Source organism: Mobula hypostoma, chromosome 7, assembly GCF_963921235.1.
Source record: "Mobula hypostoma chromosome 7, sMobHyp1.1, whole genome shotgun sequence".
NCBI classification, from domain to species: domain Eukaryota; kingdom Metazoa; phylum Chordata; class Chondrichthyes; order Myliobatiformes; family Myliobatidae; genus Mobula; species Mobula hypostoma.
Window position 1 is genome coordinate 83176993 of NC_086103.1, and position 23173 is coordinate 83200165.

The window sequence follows — 23173 nt, forward strand, 5'->3', positions numbered from 1 at the left end:
GCAGAAGCGTTGCTTGTCAGTTGATGTTGTATTGTTTAGAAGTTAATCTAAAGGTATCAAGAAGATTTGGCTGAAATAGAATGTTATTTTGAGTTTATTAGACGCTAATCTAGATGCTAATGGTTTAATCATACTATTTACTCGTTGGAATCTGAAAATATTTACCTGTAGAAAATTTAACGAAGTCCTTACTTACCTGTGTATATTTACTTGTATGACCAGAACAGTGTGGTAATTGTACTGTATTCTGTTGATTTTCAGTTTCACACATTATTCACCATGTCATGCCATTGAGTCAGCAATAAAACCAGAGATCTAGGAGGCTATACCCTGACTATCATGTCATTTTTGAAAGAAGTTTGGCTGACTGTCTAGTTGATGTTACAACACCTCAGTGAGGATGGTAAATTTGCTCTTTCACTTTGGGAGATCAAATTTGGCAAGATCCTTAATAGTGTTGATGTGAAGAGGGATCTTGGGGTCGAAATCCATGCTTCCTAAGAGTGGTTACAGAGGTTGATAGGTTGGTAAATGCATGCCTTTACTTGCCTTTTTTAATCATATAACTGAGTTCAGGAGTCAGGAAGTTATGTTGCAGCTTTATAAAACTCAAGATAAGCAGTGTCTGGAGTATTTCTCTCCGTTCTGGTTGCCCCATTTTATTTATTTATTTACAGTGCAGTACAGGCCCTCCAACGAGCTGTGCTACCCAGTGACCTATCTATTTAACACTAACCTGATCACAGGACAATTTACAATGACCAATTAACCTACAAATCGAAATGTTTTTCAATTATGGGAAGAAACCAGAGCACCTGGACAAAACCTTTGCAGTCATGGGGAGAAAACACAAACTCCCTACAGAGGCCACTAGAATGGAACTCTGAAATCTGATGTCCTGAGCTGGAATAGATCACACTAACTGCTGACTGAGGCTTTTCAAAGGGTGCAGAAGAGGTTTACCAGGATGTTGTCTAGATTTGAGAGCATTTGCTATGGGGAGAGGTTGGTCAAACTGAGGTTGCTTTCTCTGGATTCTGAGGAGAGCTGAAGAGAGATCTGATAGAAGTTTGTAAGATTATGAGAGGCATAGACAGAGTAGACAGACAGTATCTTTTTCCCAGTATTGAAATGGATAATACATGAAGGCAAGCATTTAAGGTGAAAAAGGTTAAGTTCAAAGGAGATATTGTGGGGCAAGTTTTTTTTTACACAGAGTGGCAGGTACCTGAAATACGCTGTCTAGGGTGGAGGTGGAGGCAAATGCAATGGAGGCATTCTAAAGGCACTTAGATAGGTACATGGATGTGCAGGAAATGTAAGAATATGGACGTTGTATAGGAAGAAGGGATTAGTTCACTTGGGTATTATATTACTGATTTAATTAGTTCAGCACAACATAATGAGCTGAAGGGCCTGTTCCTGTGCCATTCTGTTCTATCTTCTGTGCTCTAAGTTCATGCTTCCTAGCTTTTATATGGATAATTCCTGGTTATCCATGTCTCTGCTTTGGTCATTTTACCCACATGGGCTTGTGGCTTTCTCATTATTCTGGACCCAGCATTTCCCTTGCATTTAAACGCTTTACAAAGATGTGTTATTTTTACTGGGTTTAAAGTTGAAGGTTCAAAGTACATTTATTATCAAAGTATATATACTATATACAAACTTGAGAGTCATTTCCTTACAGGTAGCTGCAAAGCAAAGGAATTTAATAGGACCCATTAAAAAAGAAGACCGGCAAACACCCAATGTGTAAAAAAAAAGAACAAATTGTGCAAAGAATAAAAGGTAAACTGGTCCAGGAAGGAGCCCATTAGTTCAGACCACAGCCTCACAGTTCAGCACAGACAAGTAAACCTCGCTGAACAGTGGGTTGAACACCGGCCTGTCCTTCACCTTTGGCCCCAACTCCCTGATCTTTACAATCTGGTTTGGCACTTAAATCGGCCAAACTTGTACTTGGGCCCTGCCACTGTTTCCTTTCGGGCCCAGGTCTCGCTGCCTCGATGTGGCCTATACCCGACCTTTCTAATCTGGTCCTGTATTTAAAGCAGGCAAACATCAGCTTGTTCCTTGCTCTCGGGCCCAGAATCTGCCTTGCCTCGGTTCTACTGCTTGGAATCAATTCCAAGTCCACTCCAGGAATGGCCAAACATTGCCTCATTCCTTGCTCTTGGGCGGGGCCCCACTGCCTCAGTTCAGCCTGTACACACAATGCCGCAACCATACTGCACCTTTGAGTCTTCAGTTCACATTGCAAAGATGCCAGATTGTACAGTTCAGAGACTCAGCTCCACAAGGGAAGTTACAGATTATTGATTGCAGTAATCTTATTTCAGAACTACTATGTAATTAATAACATAGTTTTGCTTGGTGCCAGCAAGGCGTAACTGTGTTTCACCAGCACCATCTTAAACCAGAATAGATTTTTCACAGACTTAGTGCAATGATTAATTCAAAAACAATTGCAATGTTTCTTTGAGTTTTCTCACACAAGCACTGAACAATAATATACCCTCTATCTTTCCACAAAATCTTCAAACTGTGTTTTATATACTGTTCTCCTCGAAGGAGAGTGGATTTTTGTTCTGCTGCAAACCAGAGTTAAGCTGTAACTGCACTTGAAACCTTCTGACTAATCATTAGAGACATATATTCATTATTGCTTAACTATCTGCATTCAAGAAAAGTAACATGATAGATAAATGTCATTCTGCTGCCTCAATTCAAGACAACTATCTCAGACATGGAACAAAAAGGAAGATTTCTGTGATGGCATTGTGCACAGTCAGATTCCCAAACTAAAACAAATTCTAACCTTTTATTTCCATTGTTTTTTTAATGTCTTACCAATACATCTGGACCAACTCAAAGTTAGATGTAAAGTAATATGTATAGACAAAGAAAGGGCTTATATTTTTAAAGTACTTTCTACAAACTCAGAATTTCCCATAGAAACAAATTTCACAACACAATTGACGATGATAATAAACCTGATTCTGATTCTGATCCTGAGAAGTTAACAGCTAAGACATTATAATAACTCCTATCTTCAAATGGTACATTCACTTGATGGGTCAGGTGAACCCTGTTTAACATTCCATTCAGAAGGCACTATGTCACCCTTCAGTGAAAAGGCAGCTTGAGCTATATGCTAGAATATCTCAACCGGAATTTGAACTTACAATGTTCTAACTCAGAGACAAGAAGAGTAAAATCAACTGTGACATAGCTGATATAATGACAATAATGATTGTAGACCCTACCTGTTCTGCACCATTCTCATAGCCATCCAGTCAGCAGGATAGACATTCTTCTTTATCAGATCCATGAACAAAATGAACGTTTCCATGAAGAAATCCTGAGGGCAAAATCCATTGGTAAGAAACAAGTGACAAAACCAGTGAATTATGAACAGGAGAAATCTGTCTCTTACATGTAGCACTGAAATAACTGACCAATCATCTTGATTGAAATTTAAGGATTAAGGCTTCACAACAAATGAGGGGACTTTTCCAATTGTAAACTTTCTTTGAAGCAGGAGTTCAATGCTTTAATAATTTAAGCACAGAAAATTACATTTGAATAATGGATATAGAACAGTACAACAAAGGCCTACAATGTCTGTACTAAACACAGTGTTGAATTAATCTGTATCTCTTCTGTCTATACGTGATCCATATCCCTCCATTTCCTGCACATTGATGTTTCTAAGCATGAACAATGGGAAGCTTTACATTTCTTCTGATTGGTAAATATGGTGCGTCTGAGAACTCCTGTGCTTTGCAGACAGTAACTTGACAATGTCTATGTACTAACGATAGACCGCCCATCAAATTCTACCATAGTCTATATTTCATGATTCATAATTAATGTAAATGTGATATCAGTCTTGGCTCATCGGACACACCCTCTTCTGTTTAAATGATCACATTCACTACCATCGCCCCTTTTGCTTAGCTCATTAGTGATAATGTCAGTCCCTGAAAAACACTATCACCATCATTAAACAACAGTGCATGTTCATTTTATACTGATTCTGGAATCAGGCCGAGACAGAGCAACTATCACACACCAACTGTTTCTCAAAGTTCCAGAACTTCCATCTGGGCAGTTCCAATGCACTTCGGCTGAATAGATTAGGATGCACAGAAGAAAATAAGGACGATAAAAGTGATGGACATTGACGTGAACAGCCATTCCCATAGTTGGGTTTCTTGTGGAGACCCTCTAAACAGACTAGTCCAAGTGACCTCCAGAAAACATGCAAAAAATCAGACAAAAAGAATGGCCAAATAAGGGAATAACACTTGGAAAATTTTTCTGACTCCCTAAAGTGATTGAAACTAGTTTATGGGACAAAATTGACTCACGCTTACAGGACACTTACTTCTTACATGAGATGATCTCCAGCCCAGCAAAATACAGATCCTATATGGTCCAGACCTTGTTTAAGGAGCTGGAGGAATGCTGCTTGTGGCTCTGGCATTGAAGCAACAAATCTCCCCTCCTGTCCATCACATTATTCAAAGAAGGAATAGGTTGATTCCAGTATGATCATCCTCATTATTACATCTTACTCACTCTCCCAAAGAAATCAGGAATTAGAAAGTAAATGTCATCAAACTTCCCCTGAATGAACCAAACACAGTTGAGGATCTCTATCTCTCACCCCACAATCTCTTTGACCCACTACCATCAAGAAGGAGTTACTGGAGCATCAGGACTCGGGCTGGCAGACGGCTTAAGGCTTCTTCCCTCAAGCTGTGAGACCAGTGAACATCCTGCCACCTCCGAGCTCTTGTCACTAGGACAGTGAGCCGTTTGCTGTTTACTGTTTACCTGTGCTGCACACTACATACACATTCAATTATACTTTATATTTTATTAACTTATTTGTGGTCATTTTTTATGTGCTGTGTGTGATATATGTTTCGCGGATGAACTGTGGCCCAGAGGAATGTTTTGTTTGGTTGTATATATATAGTCAGATAACAATAAACTTGAACTTGAAGCCCTGTTACATTACCCATATTCTGAGTCTAATGAAGAGAATAGTATTCAGTTCTCTTAGAGATGGTGTGCTTCTCATGGATTTGGAACTTACTAATTTCGCATGTTGCATTTCTTTCCAGGACTTTTAAATATTAAAAGTCATCTCAGATTGTGAAGACGGTGAATCAAGAACCTAATAAAAGCCCATTTGGAAATTACAAGGCCAGTCCTCATCAACACTGCCATCCACACTAACTGCAGATAGGAAGCTAGTTACCTGTAAGTGCATCAATTCAAATTGTGTCTGTATCAATAAACTAATTAAACGTATTATCTTTGAATAGTACCTTAACATCTAGCAACACACATCAAAGTTGCTGGTGAATGCAGCAGGCCAGGCAGCATCTGTAGGAAGAGGTGCAGTCAACGTTTCAGGCCGAGACCCTTCGTCAGGACTAACTGAAGGAAGAGTGAGTAAGGGATTTGAAAGTTGGAGGGGGAGGGGGAGATCCAAAATGATAGGAGAAGACAGGAGGGGGAGGGATGGAGCCAAGAGTTGGACAGGTGATAGGCAAAAGGGGATACGAGAGGATCATGGGACAGGAGGTCCGGGAAGAAAGACAAGGTGGGGGGAGACCCAGAGGATGGGTAAGAGGTATATTCAGAGGGACAGAGGGAGAAAAAGGAGAGTGAGAGAAAGAATGTGTGCATAAAAATAAGTAACAGATGGGGTACGAGGGGGAGGTGGGGCCTTAGCGGAAGTTAGAGAAGTCGATGCTCATGCCATCAGGTTGGAGGTTACCCAGAAAGAATATAAGGTGTTGTTCCTCCAACCTGAGTGTGGCTTCATCTTTACAGTAGAGGAGGCCGTGGATAGACATGTCAGAATGGGAATGGGATGTGGAATTAAAATGTGTCCCCCTTGTACCCCATCTGTTACTTATTTTTATGCACACATTCTTTCTCTCACTCTCCTTTTTCTCCCTCTGTCTCTCTGAATATTCCTCTTGCCCATCCTCTGGGTCCCGCCCCCCCCCTTGTCTTTCTTCCCGGACCTCCTGTCCCCTGATCCTCTCATATCCCCTTTTGCCAAGCACCTGTCCAGCTCTTGGCTCTATCCCTCCCCCTCCTGTCTTCTCCTATCATTTTGGATCTCCCCCTCCCCCTCCAACTTTCAAATCCCTTACTCACTCTTCCTTCAGTTAGTCCTGACGAAGGGTCTCGGCCTGAAGCGTTGACTGCACCTTTTCCTACAGATGCTGCCTGGCCTGCTGCGTTCACCAGCAACTTTGATGTGTGTTGCTTGAATTTCCAGCATCTGCAGAATTCCTGTTGTTTGACCTTAACATCTACCTTGTTGACCAGCCTTTGATTATCTATCCTTTCCCTTATCTGGTTACAGTACCAAATTTTCTCTTCTGATATTCTTATGAAGTCCCTTAAGATGTTTCACTATGTTGAAGATCCCATATAAGCACTACTTGTTACTGTTGTTCTTTCTTTCTTTTTCAATATTTTTATCAATTTTGATTTCTATATGTAGACGATTACAGAGTTCAAGAGAATACATGCTCTAAATCAAAAAAAATATAATAATACCAGATACAGTATTTTGAATCACATTAACAAACTCCTTACTCGATATTCATATGGATTAGATTAGTTCATATATAGGCGGGAGGAGAAGATGGCGGCGTGACGCAGCGTGCGCAGCTCTCTAGTGAAATGATATTGTATTTGTTAAGTAGGGGCTGTACACAATTCTGATTTGATGGAGACAGATGTGAGAAGCAGAGGAACATCTGGAAAAAACTTCTGAAATGCCCAGTTCGCTGCCGCTGCTACTGTGCGATCCAGAATCTCTGGAGGGAAAGCCCCAAAATCCCCGGCTTTGCCTGCTGCTGGCAACCAAGGCTGAGGTTGAAGCATTCGGCAGAGATGGTGCTCGGTACTCGGTGTCGAAGGGCTGATCGAAGACTCGAAGTTTTCGGACGACTCAGAATTGGACTGTGCTCAGGCATGGCAGGGAGAGTTTTCTTCCTTCTCCTGTCTGTGTGAGATGTGGGACTTTCGAGAGACTTTGAACTTTTTTACTGTGCCCATGGCCTGTTCTTCATCAAGATACGGTATTGTTGCACTGTTGTAACTATATGTTATAATTATGTGGTTTTTGTTAGTTTTCCAGTCTTGGTCTGTCCTGTGTTTCTGTGATATCACACCGGAGGAATATTGTATCATTTCTTAACGCATGCATTACTAAATGACAATAAAAGAGGACTGCATGTCCTCATAATCTAATCGAATCTAATATTAGAATATAAACAATTTTATTTTATTAAGAAAAAAATGCTCTATACCCACTACCAAAGCCGAAGCTGTTTGGGAAAAAAAAAAGAAAAAAGAAACTTATCAGATGATAAAATATACTATTAACCAACTTCTGTACTTTAACAAGAAGTCAAAGATTATGAAAATAATTTTAAAACAACCCGCACAGATTTTGAAAATCTTGGTTAGATTCAGAAATTGAACAACGAATCTTTTCTAAATTTAGGCATGCCATAACATCTCGTAACCACTGAGCATGATTAGGCGGAACAGCATCCTTCCATATAAACAAAAGCACCCTTCTAGCCATAAGAGAGATAAAAGATAAAAGCCAGAATGTGCAGATCAGATGTCTTAAAAATGATATCTTTCCTCCAACAATAACAAATAGGGCAGTCAAAGGATTAGGCTTAAAATTTACTTTAAAGAGTACAGAAAAATTTTGAAATATTTCCTTCCAATAATTTCCAAGACTTGGACAAGTCCAAAACATATGAATAAGTGAAGCTTCTCCATTGTTACACCTATCATAATAGGGAGATGTATATCTATAAAAACGAGATAATTTATCCTTGGTCATATAAGCCCTATGAACCACTTTAAATTGTAAGAGGGAATGATGAGCACATAGCGATGAAGTATTAACCAATTTAAAAATCTCATTCCAAGTTTCTTCTGAAATTGAAGTCTCTAAATCTTGTTCAAAAAGATTTTTAATCTTGTCTAAAGAATCATTTCTCATTCCCAACAACATATCATAAATATTGGATATTGAACCATTATAGAATGGTTTCATATTAAGAATTTAATCTAATATGTTCTTATCAGGTCTATTAGGAAATGCATATAATTGAGATTGCAGAAAATCTCTAATCTGTAAGTACCGAAAAAAATGGGTTTTTGGTAAACTATATCTAGTTGACAGTTGTTCAGACGAAGAAAGACTTCCTCTCACAAACAGATCCCGGAAACATGTAATGCTCAATCCTTCCCAATGCTTAAAGACTACATCAGTCATAGAAGGCTTAAAAAATAATTTAAAAAAATGGGACTAGAAAGGGAGAATCTCAATAAACCAAAGTGTTTTCTAAATTGTATCCAAATCCTTGAAGTATGTTTGACTACCATATTTTCAGTTATCTTACTTAAGGATAAAGGAAGTGAAGATCCTAATAGGGAGATAATAGAAAATTTATTAACCGAGTTAGCTTCTGAAGAAACCCATCCGGAACAGTCCTCGTGATTAATATAGTATAACCAAAACGTGAGATTCCGTATATTAGCTGCCCAGTAATAAAACCTAACATTTGGTAAGGCTAAACCTCCATTCTTTTTAACTTTCAGAAGATGGACTTTATTCAGTTGAGGACATTTATTTTTCCATATGTAAGAGGATAAAATAGAGTCCAGGGAGTCAAAAAAGTATCTAGGAATAAAAACAGGTAATGCCTGAAAAAGATTTATAAATTTAGGTAAAACATTCATTTTAATAGAGTTAATTCAGCCAATCAATGATAACAAAAGGGGCGACCAATTTGATAATGCTCTTTTTATATAATTTAATAGAGTAAGAAAATTTTCTTTAAATAAGCATTTATAATTCTTAGTAATTGTTACACCCAAATAAGCGAATTGGTTTCTTACAATCTTAAAAGGAAGGTTAATATCAGTTAATGGCGAATGATTCAAAGGAAAAAGTTCATTCCTGTGTAGTTTCAGTTTATATCCAGAAAATTGACTAAAACAAGATAGTAAAGAAAGCACAGAAGGTAATGAAGTTCCAACATTAGAAATGTAAAGCAGTAAATCATCCACATAAAGTGAAACTTTATGGATAGTACCCTTCCGTAAAATACCAGTGATATCCTTAGATTCTTGAAAAGCAACAGCTAAAGGTTCTAAAGCCAGTTCAAAGAGCAGAGGACTCAAAGGGCAACCTTGTCTGGTTCCACGTTGCAGTTTGTATGGTTTAGAATTCTGAGAATTAGTAAGAACCCGAGCAAAAGAGGATACATACAGTAGTTTAATCCATTGAATAAAGTTGGACCCAAAGTTAAATTTTTCTAAAATTTTAAATAAATAATGCCATTCAACCTGATCAAAAGCCTTCTCAGCATCTAAGGATATCACACACTCCGATATCTCCTTAGAAGGAGAAGAAGTAACATTTAATAATCGACGAATATTAAAATGTGAAAATCGATTTTTAATAAAGCCAGTCTGATTGTCAGAAATGACAGATGGTAAGATATTTTCCATCCTACGGGCCAGAACTTTAGATAAAATTTTAGCATCCACATTAAGTAAAGCAATTGGTCTATATGAAGAACATTCAGTTGGATTCTTACTCTTTTTAAGGACAAGCGAAATAGAAGCTTCGTAAAAGGATTGTGGTAACCTACCTAACCTAAAAGAATCTGAAAAAACTGAACATAAATGAGGTATAAGCAAAGGAGAAAAAGCTTTGTAAAATTCTCCAGAAAATCCGTCAGGACCTGGAGCTTTCCCTGAATGCAACAAACATACTACTTTGGCTATTTCTTTGTGATAAATATGTTGATCCAACTGTTTCCGGTCATCAACAGAAAGTGTAGGGATATTCATTTGGTCTAAAAAGTTATCCATTTCAGTATTATCTTTAAGAAGGTCAGAGCTATAAAGTTTAGAATAATATTCTCTAGAAGTATCATTTATATCCAAATGATCAGTTGTCCTAGTACCATTAGCTTTATAAATTTCTTTAATCTGTCATTTTGCACTAGAAGTTTTAATTTGGTTAGTCAATAATTTACCTGTTTTATTCCCATGGATATAAAATTGAATTTTATCCTTTAAAAGTTGAGTTTCAATAGGGTATGTTAATAAAAAATTATATTTAGCTTTAATTTCAACCTGTCTTTTATATATAGCAGGATCTGAGGTCAAAGCATATTCTTCATCTAATTGTTTCAGCTAATTGGCTAAATTAATTCTCTTTTTATTAGCTCTTTTCTTAACACTTGCAGTATAAGAAATGATTTGTCCTCTAATATATGCTTTAAAGGCATCCCATATGATAAGGCTAGAAGCCTCCTCCACTGTATTCTCTTCCAAAAAAAAGGAGTGATTTCCCTCTCCAAAAACTTTAAGAAATCCTTGTCAGATAACAGAGTTAAATTAAAATGCCAGAATCTGTTTATCTGAGGAAAACCAGGAAGACTTATGGATAAAAGCACATGAGCATGGTCAGAGATAGCAATCTCTTTATATTCACACGATCGAGCTAATGGAATCATTTGGTTATCAATAAAAAAATAGTCAATTCTGGAATACGTATGATGAACATGGGAGAAAAATGAGAATTCTCTATCTGTTGGATATAAGAAACGCCATATATCAACAACACCACTTTTCAGTAAAAATGAATGGATAAACGAGGGTGATTTATTAAGTGTCGCTGGCTTAGAAGAGGACCGATCTAAAATTGGGTCTAACCAGAAATTAATGTCTCCTGCCAACACCAATGAATACACACTCAGGTCAGGCAAAAACGAAAAAAATCACTCAAAGAATCCTGGATCATCTATATTTGGGGCATAAACATTTACAAATACCAACAATTTATACTCTAGTTTCCCTGATACTATAACAAATCATCCATTAGTATCAGAAACAACCTTGTGTTGAACGAAAGGAACTGTATTTTCTATAAAAATTGAGCCACCTCTAGCTTTGGCCTGAAAACTTGAGTGAAAGTGTATGCCTCGCCATCAGCTAAAAAGGTGTGAATTATCAGAATTACGTTTGTGTGTTTTTTGAAGAAAATAATTGGGACCTTAAGTTTTTTTAATGTAGGCAAAAATCTTATTTCGTTTCAAAGGATGATTTAATCCTTTCATGTTAAGACTAATTAATTTAATATTATAATCCATTTTATTATTTAAAAAAAGAAATTAAAAGGATAATCCTTAAGAAGATTAATTAAACTAAGCAATGACCTATAAGATTAAAAAAAAAACAAACAACAGGTTTGGCTAAAAATCCCAAGCAGCTTCCAAGAGAAAAAAAACTCAAGATATTTCACTATGTTGAAGACCCCATATAAGCACTACTTGTTATTGTTGTTCTTGAATAATTTCATTTTAATTCCTTCCTTTTATACTTTTCTTTTCCAGTGGTGCTGCCACAGTCTCAATCCCTTAATTCTAATGCTTCTGTTATTGTCACTTTAGAGCAGGAGTTCCTAATTTGGGCTCCAGGGTCCTCTCGGTTAATGGTAGGAGTCCATGGCATAAAAAAAGTTGGGAACCCCTGCTTTAGCATTTCTTTTTGCAGTGTTCCAATTTTCACTACTGGATTATCCCATTGATTTTGTGGTCATTATTGTATTTATTGTTTCAATTCATTATTACTATATAGACCGTTCGCACTGTGAATTTCCCACGTACACGGAATTTCACTACGCTTTTGTGTAAAAGGAAATAACCTAATCTGAACCTTTGCTCTGACCTTCCTCTATACACATATTCCACATTTAAGTGTTCACCTTCCTCTTTAATGCCCTCCTTTTTTTTCTAACTTTCTTGTGATTCTTTACACCAGTGCTTTTACCCTGATATTTTACTTGTATGACCTTTCATTCATCAAAGAACATTTTTTTGCTTTTAAATATTCAAGAGAAACAGAGAAATATTGATGTTTATAAATTGCAGCACTAAACACCTCCCCAGGGTATTCAAATGGAATTTAACTAACAAAAGTTGGAATTCAATAGAAGAATTTAACACAAGAAGTTGGAACAAGAGTAGGATATTCAGCTCTTTGTATTCGTTCCAGTATTCAATAAAACATGGCTGTTTTCTACCTCAGCACCACTTTGTAGCCTAATCTCAAAACTCTGAATTATCTTAGTTTCCGAGAGTCTATTAATTTCTGCCTTGAATAGACTCACCGACTGAACCTCCATAGCAATTTGGGGTTCAGAATTCCAAAAATTCATTCCCCTCTAGGTGAAGCGGTTTCTTCCCATGTTGGTCCTGAGTGGACCTTTCCTGATTTTGAAACCACTGGGGGTACAAGATGTGTCATTTCATCTCTTTTCTTTCTGAGATTCAGGAACCCAAAAAATCCTTCCAGTGAAACACAGGTACCTCCATTCTTATAAACAACAAGTTAACTGTGATAATAAACCTGATACTGATTTGTATTCTATGTTCACAGTTGTGGCCCCTTCTAGTTGGAGATAGGGTGACCTCGTTATGCTGTCTTACTTGCTGAGTGTTTCCAGCATTTTTTTCCTGTTTCAAATTTTCCAGCATCTGTAGCTTTTGATTTCCAGTTAGCCTGAAGTGCCTAAATGCCTGACTTTTCAGACTGAAAGATGATATATGATGTTTACCAGTGGAACTCTGTTGTATCTGTAGAAAACTCCAGTTAACCCATGACTGGGCGACTGAATCCAGTTCTGGTCATTGTGCTTTAGAAAGGAAGTGAAGGATCTGAAGAGCGTGCAGAAAAGAGCTCCAAGAGTGGTTCCTGGGGTGAAAGACTTCAGCTAGTAGAATGGAGAAGCTGGTGTTATTATCCTAGGAGAAAAGTTCTTGAAATGAGTTTAAACAGAGATTTTTTAGGTAGAAAGAAACAGCTCCGAGTATTTGAATGTTCATGGATCAGTGGAACAGAGAGTCAACATTCTTGGCAGAACATGTAAAGGACAGGTAAAAATTAAGTGCTGAAGCTTTATGAGGTATTGGTCAGACCTTACTTGCGGTATTGTGAATAGTTTTGGGCCCCTTATCTAAGAAAGGATGTGCTGGCGAAGTCAGAGGGTCCAGAGGAGGTTCACAAGATTGATCCCAGGAATGGAAAAGCTAATGGATGAGGAATGTTGGATGGCTCTGGATCTGTACTCACTAGAGTTTAGAAGAATGGATGGAGGATTCTTATTGAAACCTATCTAATATTGAAAGGTCTAGATAGTGCAGATGGGATAATGATGTTTGCAATAGTGGGAGAGTCTAAAACTTTTCATAGGGCCATTCATAATTCAATATGGACTTTTCATAAGTCCATAGGGCACAGCTTCAGAATACAAGGATGTCCCTCTCGAAGAGGGATGAAGAGGAATTTTGTCAGCCAGAATGTGATGAATCTGCGGAATATATTGCCACTGATGGCAGTAGAGGCTAAAACATTGAGTATATTTAAGTGGAAGTTAATAGGTTCTGGATTAATAACAGTATCAAAAGTTACAGGGAGAAGAATGAAGAATAGGATTGAGAGGGATAATAAATCAGACATGATTGAATTGCAGAGCAGATATGATGGGCTGAATGGCCTAATTCTTTCCCTATGTCTTATCGTAAGGGTTAATGGTTTTAGCCAATTTTATTTGAATATGCCTTAGACTTAGGAAACTAAAAAGGTCATAAAGAGGGAAAAGATTAACTACGAAAGGAAGCTAGCAAATAATATCAAAGAGGATACTAAAATCTTTTTCAAGTATATAAAGAGTAAAAGACAGGTGAGAGTAGATATAGGACTGATAGAAAATGATGCTGGAGAAATTGTAATGGGAGATAAGGAGATGGCGGAGGAACTGAACGAGTATTTTGCATCAGTCTTTACTGAGGAAGACATCAGCAGTATACCGGACACTCAAGGGTGGCAGGGAAGAGAAGCATGCGCAGTCACAATTACGACAGAGAAACTACTCAGGAAGCTGAATGGTCTAAAGGTAGATAAATCTCCCGGACCAGATGGAATGCACCCTTGTGTTCTGAAGGAAGTAGCTGTGGAGATTGCGGAGGCATTAGCGATGATCTTTCAAAAGTCGATAGATTCTGGCATGGTTCTGGAGGACAGGAAGATTGCAAGTGTCACTCCGCTACTTAAGAAGGGGTCAAGGAAGCAAAAAGGAAATTATAGACCTGTTAGCTTGACATCGGTGGTTGGGAAGTTGTTGGAGTCGATTGTCAAGGATGACGTTACAGAATACCTGGAGGCATATGACAAGATAGGCAGAACTCAGCATGGATTCCTTAAAGGAAAATCCTGCCTGACAAACCTATTACAATTTTTTGAGGAAATTACAAGTAGGCTAGATAAGGGAGATGCAGTGGATGTTGCTAATTTGGATTTTTAGAAGGCCTTTGACAAAGTCCCACACATGAGACTACTTAACAAGATAAGAGCCCATGGGCTTACGGGAAAGTTACATACCTGGATAGAGCGTTGGCTGATTGGCAGGAAACAGAGAGTGGGAATAAAGGGATCCTATGCTGGTTGGCTGCCGGTTACCAGTGGTGTTCCACAGGGGTCCGTGTTGGGGCCGCTTCTTCTTACATTGTACATCAACGATTAGGATTATGGAATAGATGGCTTTGTGGCTAACTTTGCTGACGATACGAAGATAGGTGGAGGGGCCGGTAGTGCTGAGGAAACGGAGAGTCTACAGAGAGACTTGGATAGATTGGAAGAATGGGCAAAGAAGTGGCAAATGAAATACAATGTTGGAAAGTGTATGGTTATACACTTTGGCAGAAGAAATAAATGGGCAGACTATTATTTAAATGGGGAGAGAATTCAAAGTTCTGAGATGCAACGGGACTTGAGAGTCCTCGTACAGGATACCCTTAAGGTTAACCTCCATGTTGAGTCGGTGGTGAAGAAGGCAAATGCAATGTTGGCATTCATTTCTAGAGGAATAGAGTATAGGAGCAGGGATGTGATGTTGAGGCTCTATAAGGCGCTGGTGAGACCTCACTTGGAGTATTGTGGGCAGTTTTGGTCTCCTTATTTAAGAAAGGATGTGCTGACATTGGAGAGGGTACAGAGAAGATTCACTAGAATGATTCCGGGAATGAGAGGGTTAACATATGAGGAACGCTTGTTTGCTCTTGGACTGTATTCCTTGGCGTTTAGAAGAATGAGGGGAGACCTCATAGAAACATTTTGAATGTTGAAAGGCATGGACAGAGTGGATGTGGCAAAGTTGTTTCCCATGATGGGGGAGTCTAGTACGAGAGGGCATGACTTAAGGATTGAAGGGCGCCCATTCAGAACAGAAATGCGAAGAAATTTTTTTAGTCAGAGGGTGGTGAATCTATGGAACTTGTTGCCACAGGCAGCAGTGGAGGCCAAGTCATTGGGTGTATTTAAGGCAGAGATTGATAGGTCTCTGAGTAGCCAAGGCATCAAAGGTTATGGTGAGAAGGTGGGGGAGTGGGACTAAATGGGCATCAAAGGTTATGGTGAGAAGGCGGGGGAGTGGGACTAAATGGGAGAATGGATCAGCTCATGATAAAATGGCTGAGCAGACTCAATGGGTCAAATGGCCGACTTCTGCTCCTTTGTCTTATGGTCTTATGGACTCAGTGGGCTGAATGGTCTCTTTCTGGCCAATAACAATTCCACAATTCCGCTATGTAGCCAACACTGAGCCAAAACGTTAGTACAACATTTTGACTTTATAAATCACTGATGAGACACATTTAGAATATTATGAAAATGAATACAAAAATTGTGAAACCTGGTCAAGATAGTGTTGATCTGCAATGTCCATCTAAGTTCAAAAGTTCAAAGTAAATTTCTTTACTATCCAAGTGCATATTCTCATTCTATACTACCCTAAGATTCATTTTCTTGCAGGCATTCACAGTAAATACAAAGAAACACAATAGAATCAATGAAAAATTGCATACAAGAAAGACAGATAAGCAACCAATGTGCCAACGAAAACAAAGCCAAAATAAAGAAAAAACAATAACAATATATAAATAAGCAATAAATATCAAGCACATGAATTGAAGAGTCCTTGAAAGTGAGTCAATGGGCCTTGGGATCAGTTCAGTGTTGGGGTGAGTGAATTTGAGTGAAGTTTACATTCATAGGGATCATTTTGGAGTAGTGCAGGGAGTTCAAATTAAATTTTAATTCATTTATTTTATTGAGATATAGCGCAGAATAGGCCTTTCCAGCCCTTTGCGCCATGTCACGCAACATCTTCCAGTTTAACCCCAGCCTAATCACAGGGCAATTTACAATGACCAATTAATGTATATGTCTCTATAGTACAATTCTGGGATTCATATTATCAGCAGCTACAAATAAACACATTGAAAAAACTACACATGAACAAAGACAGACAAAAAATGTGCAATCAATAAACAAACAAACAAATAACTACCATTGAGAGCAAGAATTGTGCAGTCTTTGAAAGTGAGTCCATAGGTTGTGGAATCAGTTCAGTTTTGAGGTGAATGAAACTACCCTCTCTGGTTCAGGAACCTGATGGTTGAAGGGTAATAACTGTTCCTGAACCTGGTGGTGTGGGCCCTAAGACTCCTGGATCTCCTTCCTAATGGCAGTAGCAGGAAAAGATCATGAACCTGGTTGTGGGGTTCCTTGATGAGAGATGCTGCTTTCTAATGGCAGCATTCCTTGTAGGTGTGCTTAGTGATAGGGAGGGATTTCCAGATGGGGTTGTATCCGTTCTGTTTGTAGGCTTGTCCTTTCGTAAGCATTGATGTTTCCATACCAGGATGTGATGCAATCAGTAAGGATACTTTCCACTGTGTACGTTTGTCAAAGTTTTAGATAATATATTGAATCTGAGCAAATTTCTAAGAAAGTAGACGGCTGCCGTACCTTCTTTGTAACAGCACTTAGGTGCTGGTCCCAGGACAGATCCTCTGAAATGATAACATCAAGAAACTTAACATTACTGACCCTCTCCACCTCTGATACCCGAATGAGGACTGGCTTATGGACCTCGAGCTTCCCTCTCCTGTAGACAATAATCAGATTTTTAGTTTAGCTGATATTGAGTGACAGATTGTTGCGACACCGCTCAGCCAGATTTTCAATCTCCCTCTGCAAATTTGTCACTACCTTTCATTTGGCCAATAGCAGTGGTGTCGTCAGCCAACTTAAATATGATATTGGAGCTGTACATAGCCTCACAGTCATAAGTACAAAGTGAGTCGAGCTGGGGGCTAAGCATACAGCCTTGTGGTGCACCTGTGCTGATGGTAACTGTAGAGTCTACAAGTGAGGAAATTGAAGATCCAATTGCACAAGGAGGTACTGAGGCCTAGGTTTTACAGGTTATTGATTAGTTTAGAGGGGCTGATAGTGTTGAATGCAGAGCAATAGACAATGAAGAGAATCCTGTTGTATGTATCTTCACTGTCCAGACGTTGCAGAGCTGAATAATGCAATGACACCTGTCTGTTGTGACAATAGGGAAGTTGGAGCTGATCCACGTCAATCCGCAGGCTGGAGTTCATATGTTTCATGACCATCCGCTCAAAGCACTTCGTCACAATGGATGTAGGTGCTACTGGGTGAGAATCGTTGAGGCAGGTTACCACGTTCTTCTAGGGTATCGGTATATTTGAAGCCTACTTGAAGCAGGTGGGTACCTCAGACTGCTGAAGCGAAACGTTAAAGATGTCAGTCCAGCATAGGTCTTGAATACTTGGCCAGGTACATAATCTGGGTCTAATGCTTTCTGTGGTTTCATCCTCCTGAAGGATGCACTCTCATCAACCTCAGAGAGAAAAATCTGGAATTAGGGGCCAGGTTAGGGTTTAAGGACAGGGATGAGAGGGAGTTAGAGGTCAGGGACTGTTAATGAAGAGTCAGGGACAGCAGCAGTTGGTCAGAGCGTTTCATGGTTGAAGGCCAGTGATCCCTCATGGATGGATGTTGAGAGGGCAGGCACTGAGTAGGAAGAAGAGCAATCCTCATGGTCAACGACAGAGGTCAGCAGTATCTTGTTACTTCCAGGTTGGCGAGTCCGGGAATAGAGGCCCGTGCAAGTCCAGAGTTCAAGACCTGGAGCTCAAAGTCCCGTGACTGGTTAGCCTTGGGGTCATTACTAAAGGTCAAATTCTGAAGTTGAAGACTCGAAGTCAGCGAGTCTGGGAGTCAAGGCGTGAAGGTCAAAGCTCCTGGGTCAGTATGTCCAGAATCTGTGAGTCTAGACCTGGGCCTGGAGGTTGAAGGCATGGAAGTGGCGTGCCCTGAGGTTTGAGGCCTATCTGTATATATGAGTAGGTGGAGTAGGATAGGAAAAGACTTGTTTTGTTGTTTTTGTTTTGTTGCTGTTGCTGTTATTGCTTGTGTTATTCTGGTCAACATGGTGGGCATGCAACGTTGGCTGCATAATGTGAGGCAACAAATCCTGGCACATCCTTAGGTAGTGTTGCTTGTTAACTGTATGTTTTGATGTACATGTAATGAATGAATGATTCTGAGTCTGAATCTGAAATGATTAACTCACACCAAGTAGATATTGAAAGAATGTAGAGGAAGGTAACCAGAAAAGATGAAGATACGAGACAATGAGATCATTAAGGTGTTGTGCTTGGGTATGATCTCAGTAAAAGGGAGGATTAAGAAGTAATATGTTTTTTGTTCTCATCAGAATTCTAAAACAAGGTAATGATCCCCTCCTCCTTCCCCTTATCCTGTGGTCCGTTCTCCTTTCCTGTCAGATTCCTTCTTCTCCAGCCCTTTACCTTTCCCACCCACCTGGCTTCACCAGTGACATTCCAGCTAGCCTCATTCCCCTACACCAGACATTTTATTCTGGCATTTTCCTCATTCCTGACGAAGGGTCTCAGCCCAAACATCGACAGTTTATTCATTTCCATAGATGTTGCCTGACCTGCTGAGTTCTTCCAGCATTTTGTGTATATTCTATGAAAGATTATTTAATTTTTCGGGGCAACAGAACCACGAACGAACGCAGCCTTATGCTCAAGAGGTGTAAATTCAAAGTTACAATACTTCTCGAAGATAAGAGATGGAGTTACGATGGCGCTAAACGGTGACTTCTTTGCTTGCATCTTTGGAAACAGCTCTATTTCCATTTTTAATATCTTTATTTTTCCTTTTCAGTGTTCTTTTAAAGACCCTGACCTGGAGTACCTGCAGACTTCGGTTCTTTGCAGAAATGGGACTCATTCTCGGGGTTTCAGGACCGGCCATTGTTGTTCGGCATGCCAAGGATTTGGCCGGACAGTCCGGCTCGGATTCAGAAGCCTGAGATCTCGGAGCCCTGGAGACGGGCAGATCAAGTGTCACTGTCATGGCAGGAGACTCGTGTGTCGTCGGGGAGGCTGGAAAATCTTTTGCTATGGGCTCAAAGACCCGAGATTTTTGCAATCTTCAGGCACAGAGTTTGTGAAAAGCGATGAAATTGACTTTTTAACATTGTAAACCAGCAGGTTGTTGTTATGTTTTCCGCTCGCTGTGAAAATGGGGGACACCTCCTTCTCCCTTATTAGGGAGAAAGATAACCTGTGGGTTGTCAAATGCCGGATGAAATGTGATAGTCTTTGGGGTAACTGCAAGTCTGTGTCTTTGCTATCACCTAGCTCACGCTTGTGCTCGGTAGCGGGTACGCTTTTTTTGGGGGGGATTGTTGCTTGCTGCCGTTTACACGCAGGAGTGGGGAGCTGGGGGGAGGACTTTGGGGTTCTCGCGTTTAATTGTCATTCATTCTTTGGGGAACTTTTCTGTTTCCATGGATGTTTGCGAAGAAAAAGCATTTCAGGATGTATATTGTATACCTTTCTCTGACATTAAATTGGACCTTTGAACCTTTGAAATCAGCTTTAAGCCATTAAAATAGGCTTCCAAGGTGCTAGTATAAATTCATTCAAATGTAAATTAGTTAAACTTCTGTAGGTTAACTGTACCGTTACCAAGACCCAAGATGAATTCAGCCATCTCCATTGAGTGGGCTAGTTTGTTTGCTAGGCCTGTGTTTGAAAACACTCGCTTTATGTTGAAACTCTGCCATTGGAATCAGTTACAGGACAGATAAAGAAAAAAGATTCAAGCATACGCTCAAAACATCCTTAGAAAAATGGATTATTCTCACTGAGACTTGAGAATCTCTGGCCCATGACAACTCAAAGTGGAGATGAAACCTGTAAGATGGTATTCAGAACTCTCAGGCCATGTATCAGGAGCACAGGGAAGACCTGCATAATTGTCAGAAGGAGCAGACTTCAAATTAAAGTACTCAACTGCTTATGCCATCAACCACCTCTTGCTCTTCTCACACTGGCCTCAATAGCCGCCTTAGTCAAAAGTGGAGTGGGAGCAAGTCTTGCTCAAACCCATGGGTCTGGTCAGGAAGAAAATCTTAACTGGGGTACAGTGTTATTGAGCAACACAGATAACCGAGAATTCATTGCTGGCATTTTTTTCTTCATGAGGGACTGTAGTTGAACAATTGATAGAGATGTATTCTAACGATCAATTGTTAATCATGATATCATTGTTTTGTGCAAAGTACCAGGATAGTAGAAAGTGAATTCACTGAACCTTGATCTTTTATGCATCTTGGAACTCTAATATTCCTCTAAGACTAAATGCTCAATCATGAAAGAATGCTTCAATGTAGAAGATTCTGTTAATCAACTAAAATGTTTGACAATCCTCTTGAGGACTCATTTTTTTCATTACCCTGATGGAAATTCTCTGTGCAGTAGACAAACTATACAAATCTTTCACTGCAGTGTGCTGAACAGCTTGCCACCTTCTTACTTGATGATACTCATAGGTTGCTGAGGAGTTACTTTCAGATCTCTTCATGAAGTGCTACAGTATATAAATTCATACATCACAGTTGACTATCTGGAAAGCAAGGCAGATTCTGTTTTACAAGTTCTTCTTACTTGAACTGAAATTAGTCCAATTTCCATTGCCATTGGCTTTTGAAAGGAGATCACCGATTTTCATGGAGAATCCTTTGGTTTCAAAAGTTTCTTTTAAGCATTCTCATGTTCCTGTTATCCAAAGTGTGGAAATCACTTTCTTTGGCAGCTCAGATATGAAGTCAATAAATTTTGGCTCAGAAATATTGATTCAGAAATATGAAAATAGAAGTGCAATTGCTACCAATAACCTCTTCTATCGAATTAGGATTTCCTGATATTTGTGTTTTTGAGAATCCATCCCTCAGCAATGGCATGATTTTCTGAAAGTTCACCAATCTGTTTGATTACACTATTACCCCCTGTTAATCTGTTCCAGGCAACTGCATTAAAAAAACAATTGCCCCTAAAGTCACCTTTAAATTTCCCCCTCTAACCTTAAAAATATATCCTCTGATGTTTGACAGTTCTATCTTGGGGAAAAGATTCTGGCTGTCTGTCCTGTCTATGCTTCTCATAATTAAATAATAAAAATCTATCAGGTCACCCCTTAGCATTAGGCACTCTAGGGAGAACATCTCAAGTTTGTCCAATGCTTTCTCATAATTCATACACTCTAATTCAGACAGAATTCTGATATACACAATCCAGCTACCAATAAAGACAAGCATGCTATTCATTGGTCTTCTTTTCCACCTTATCAACTTGAGTAGCCACTTTCAGTGAGCTATGGGCCTGGACCCCAAGCCAAGATCGATCTTTACCGCAGTGTTATGAAGGGGTCTACCATTAACGTCGGGTGATTCAGCACTATACAAGGAGGTCTGGTACAAATTACAGAGAGTTATGTCAAGAGCAAAAGAACAATTTTTATTGAGGTTAGAGGCAGAATTGGATGCACATCAACTCTGGAAGGGTTTGCAGGCCATTATTTCCTACAAAGCAAAACCTAGCATCATGGATGGTAGTGATGCTTTAATCACAGATGAGCGCAATGCCTTTGATGCGCGCTTTGAAAGAGAGAATAAAACTACAGCTACGAGGATACCAGCATCATCTGGTGATCCTGTGACCTCTGCCTTGGAGGCCAACATCAGAACGTCTTTCAAGACTGTGAACCCTCATAAGGTGATAAGCCCTGATGGTGCACCAGGTATGGCTGTGAAAACCTGAGTTAATCAACTGTAGGGTATGTTCAAAGACATTTTCAATCTCTCATTGCTACAGTCAGAAGTTTCCTCCTGCTTCAAAAGGGCAACAATCGTACCAGTGTCCAATATGAGCAGGGTGAGCTCCCTTAATGATTATTATCCAGCAGCACTCGCATCTACCATGGTGAAGTGCTTTGAGAGGTTGGTTATGGCTAGAATCAACACCTGTCTCAGCAAGGGCCCGGACTCACTGCAATTTGCCTATTGCCATAATAGGTTAACAGCAGATGTGATCTATGTTTATTGACAACAGCTAAGCACAATCATTCCTAGAGTTATGATCAAAAAACTTCAAAACCTGGGCCTCTGTACCTCCCTCTGCAACTGGACTTACTCACTGGAAGACCACAGTCCATACGGATCGCAAATAACATCTCCACCTCTGACAATCAACACTGGTGCAGCTCAAGGATGTGCTAAACCCACTGCTCTACTCTCTCTACATCCATGACTATGTGCCTAGGCACAACTCAAATGTCATCTAAAAATTTGCTGACGACACAATTATTGTTCGCAGAATTTCAAGTGGTGATGAGAAGATGTACGGGAGTGAGGTAGATCAGCTAATTGAGTGGTGTCGCAGCAACAACCTTGCACTCAATATCAGTAAGACCAAAATATTGATTATGGACTTCAGAAAAGATAAGATGAGGGAAGATACACCAGTTCTCATTGAGAGGTCAAAAATGGACAAGGTGAGCAGTTTCAGGTTCCAGGGTGTCAACGTCTCTGAGGATCTATCCTGGGCCCAACATACTGATGCAGTTGCAAAGAAGGCATGATAGCGACTATATTTCATGGAGCTTGAGGAAATTTGGTATGTCACCAAAGACACTTGCAAATTTCTACAGAAGTTCCGTGGAGAACTTTCTAACTGGTACGGGGGTGGGGGGCATTGCACAGCATTGATACATACAGAAAGTTGTGAACTCAGTCAGCTCCGTTATTGGCACTAGGCATCCCAGCATCCAGGACATCTCC

The 23173-nt window shown here is 39.6% G+C and overlaps 1 protein-coding gene and 1 long non-coding RNA gene across 3 annotated transcripts in view; one reads left to right on the top strand and one right to left on the bottom strand.

The window, feature by feature from the left end:
• Positions 1-20852, top strand: part of LOC134349415 (uncharacterized) — a 194429-nt gene extending 173577 nt beyond the window's left edge. Inside the window, exons 2-4 of one of the 2 annotated variants that reach the window (XR_010018666.1) lie at positions 5139-5277; positions 6747-7124; positions 19213-20852. This is a non-coding gene — a long non-coding RNA (uncharacterized LOC134349415). The remainder of the gene's footprint in view (positions 1-5138; positions 5278-6746; positions 7125-19212) is intronic. The other variant, XR_010018665.1, reaches the window with a different exon arrangement.
• Positions 1-23173, bottom strand: part of LOC134349413 (dedicator of cytokinesis protein 2-like) — a 732270-nt gene that overhangs the window by 183006 nt on the left and 526091 nt on the right. The window contains exon 29 of the mRNA XM_063053680.1: positions 3270-3364. Coding sequence (XP_062909750.1) covers positions 3270-3364 — 95 coding nt within the window. The remainder of the gene's footprint in view (positions 1-3269; positions 3365-23173) is intronic.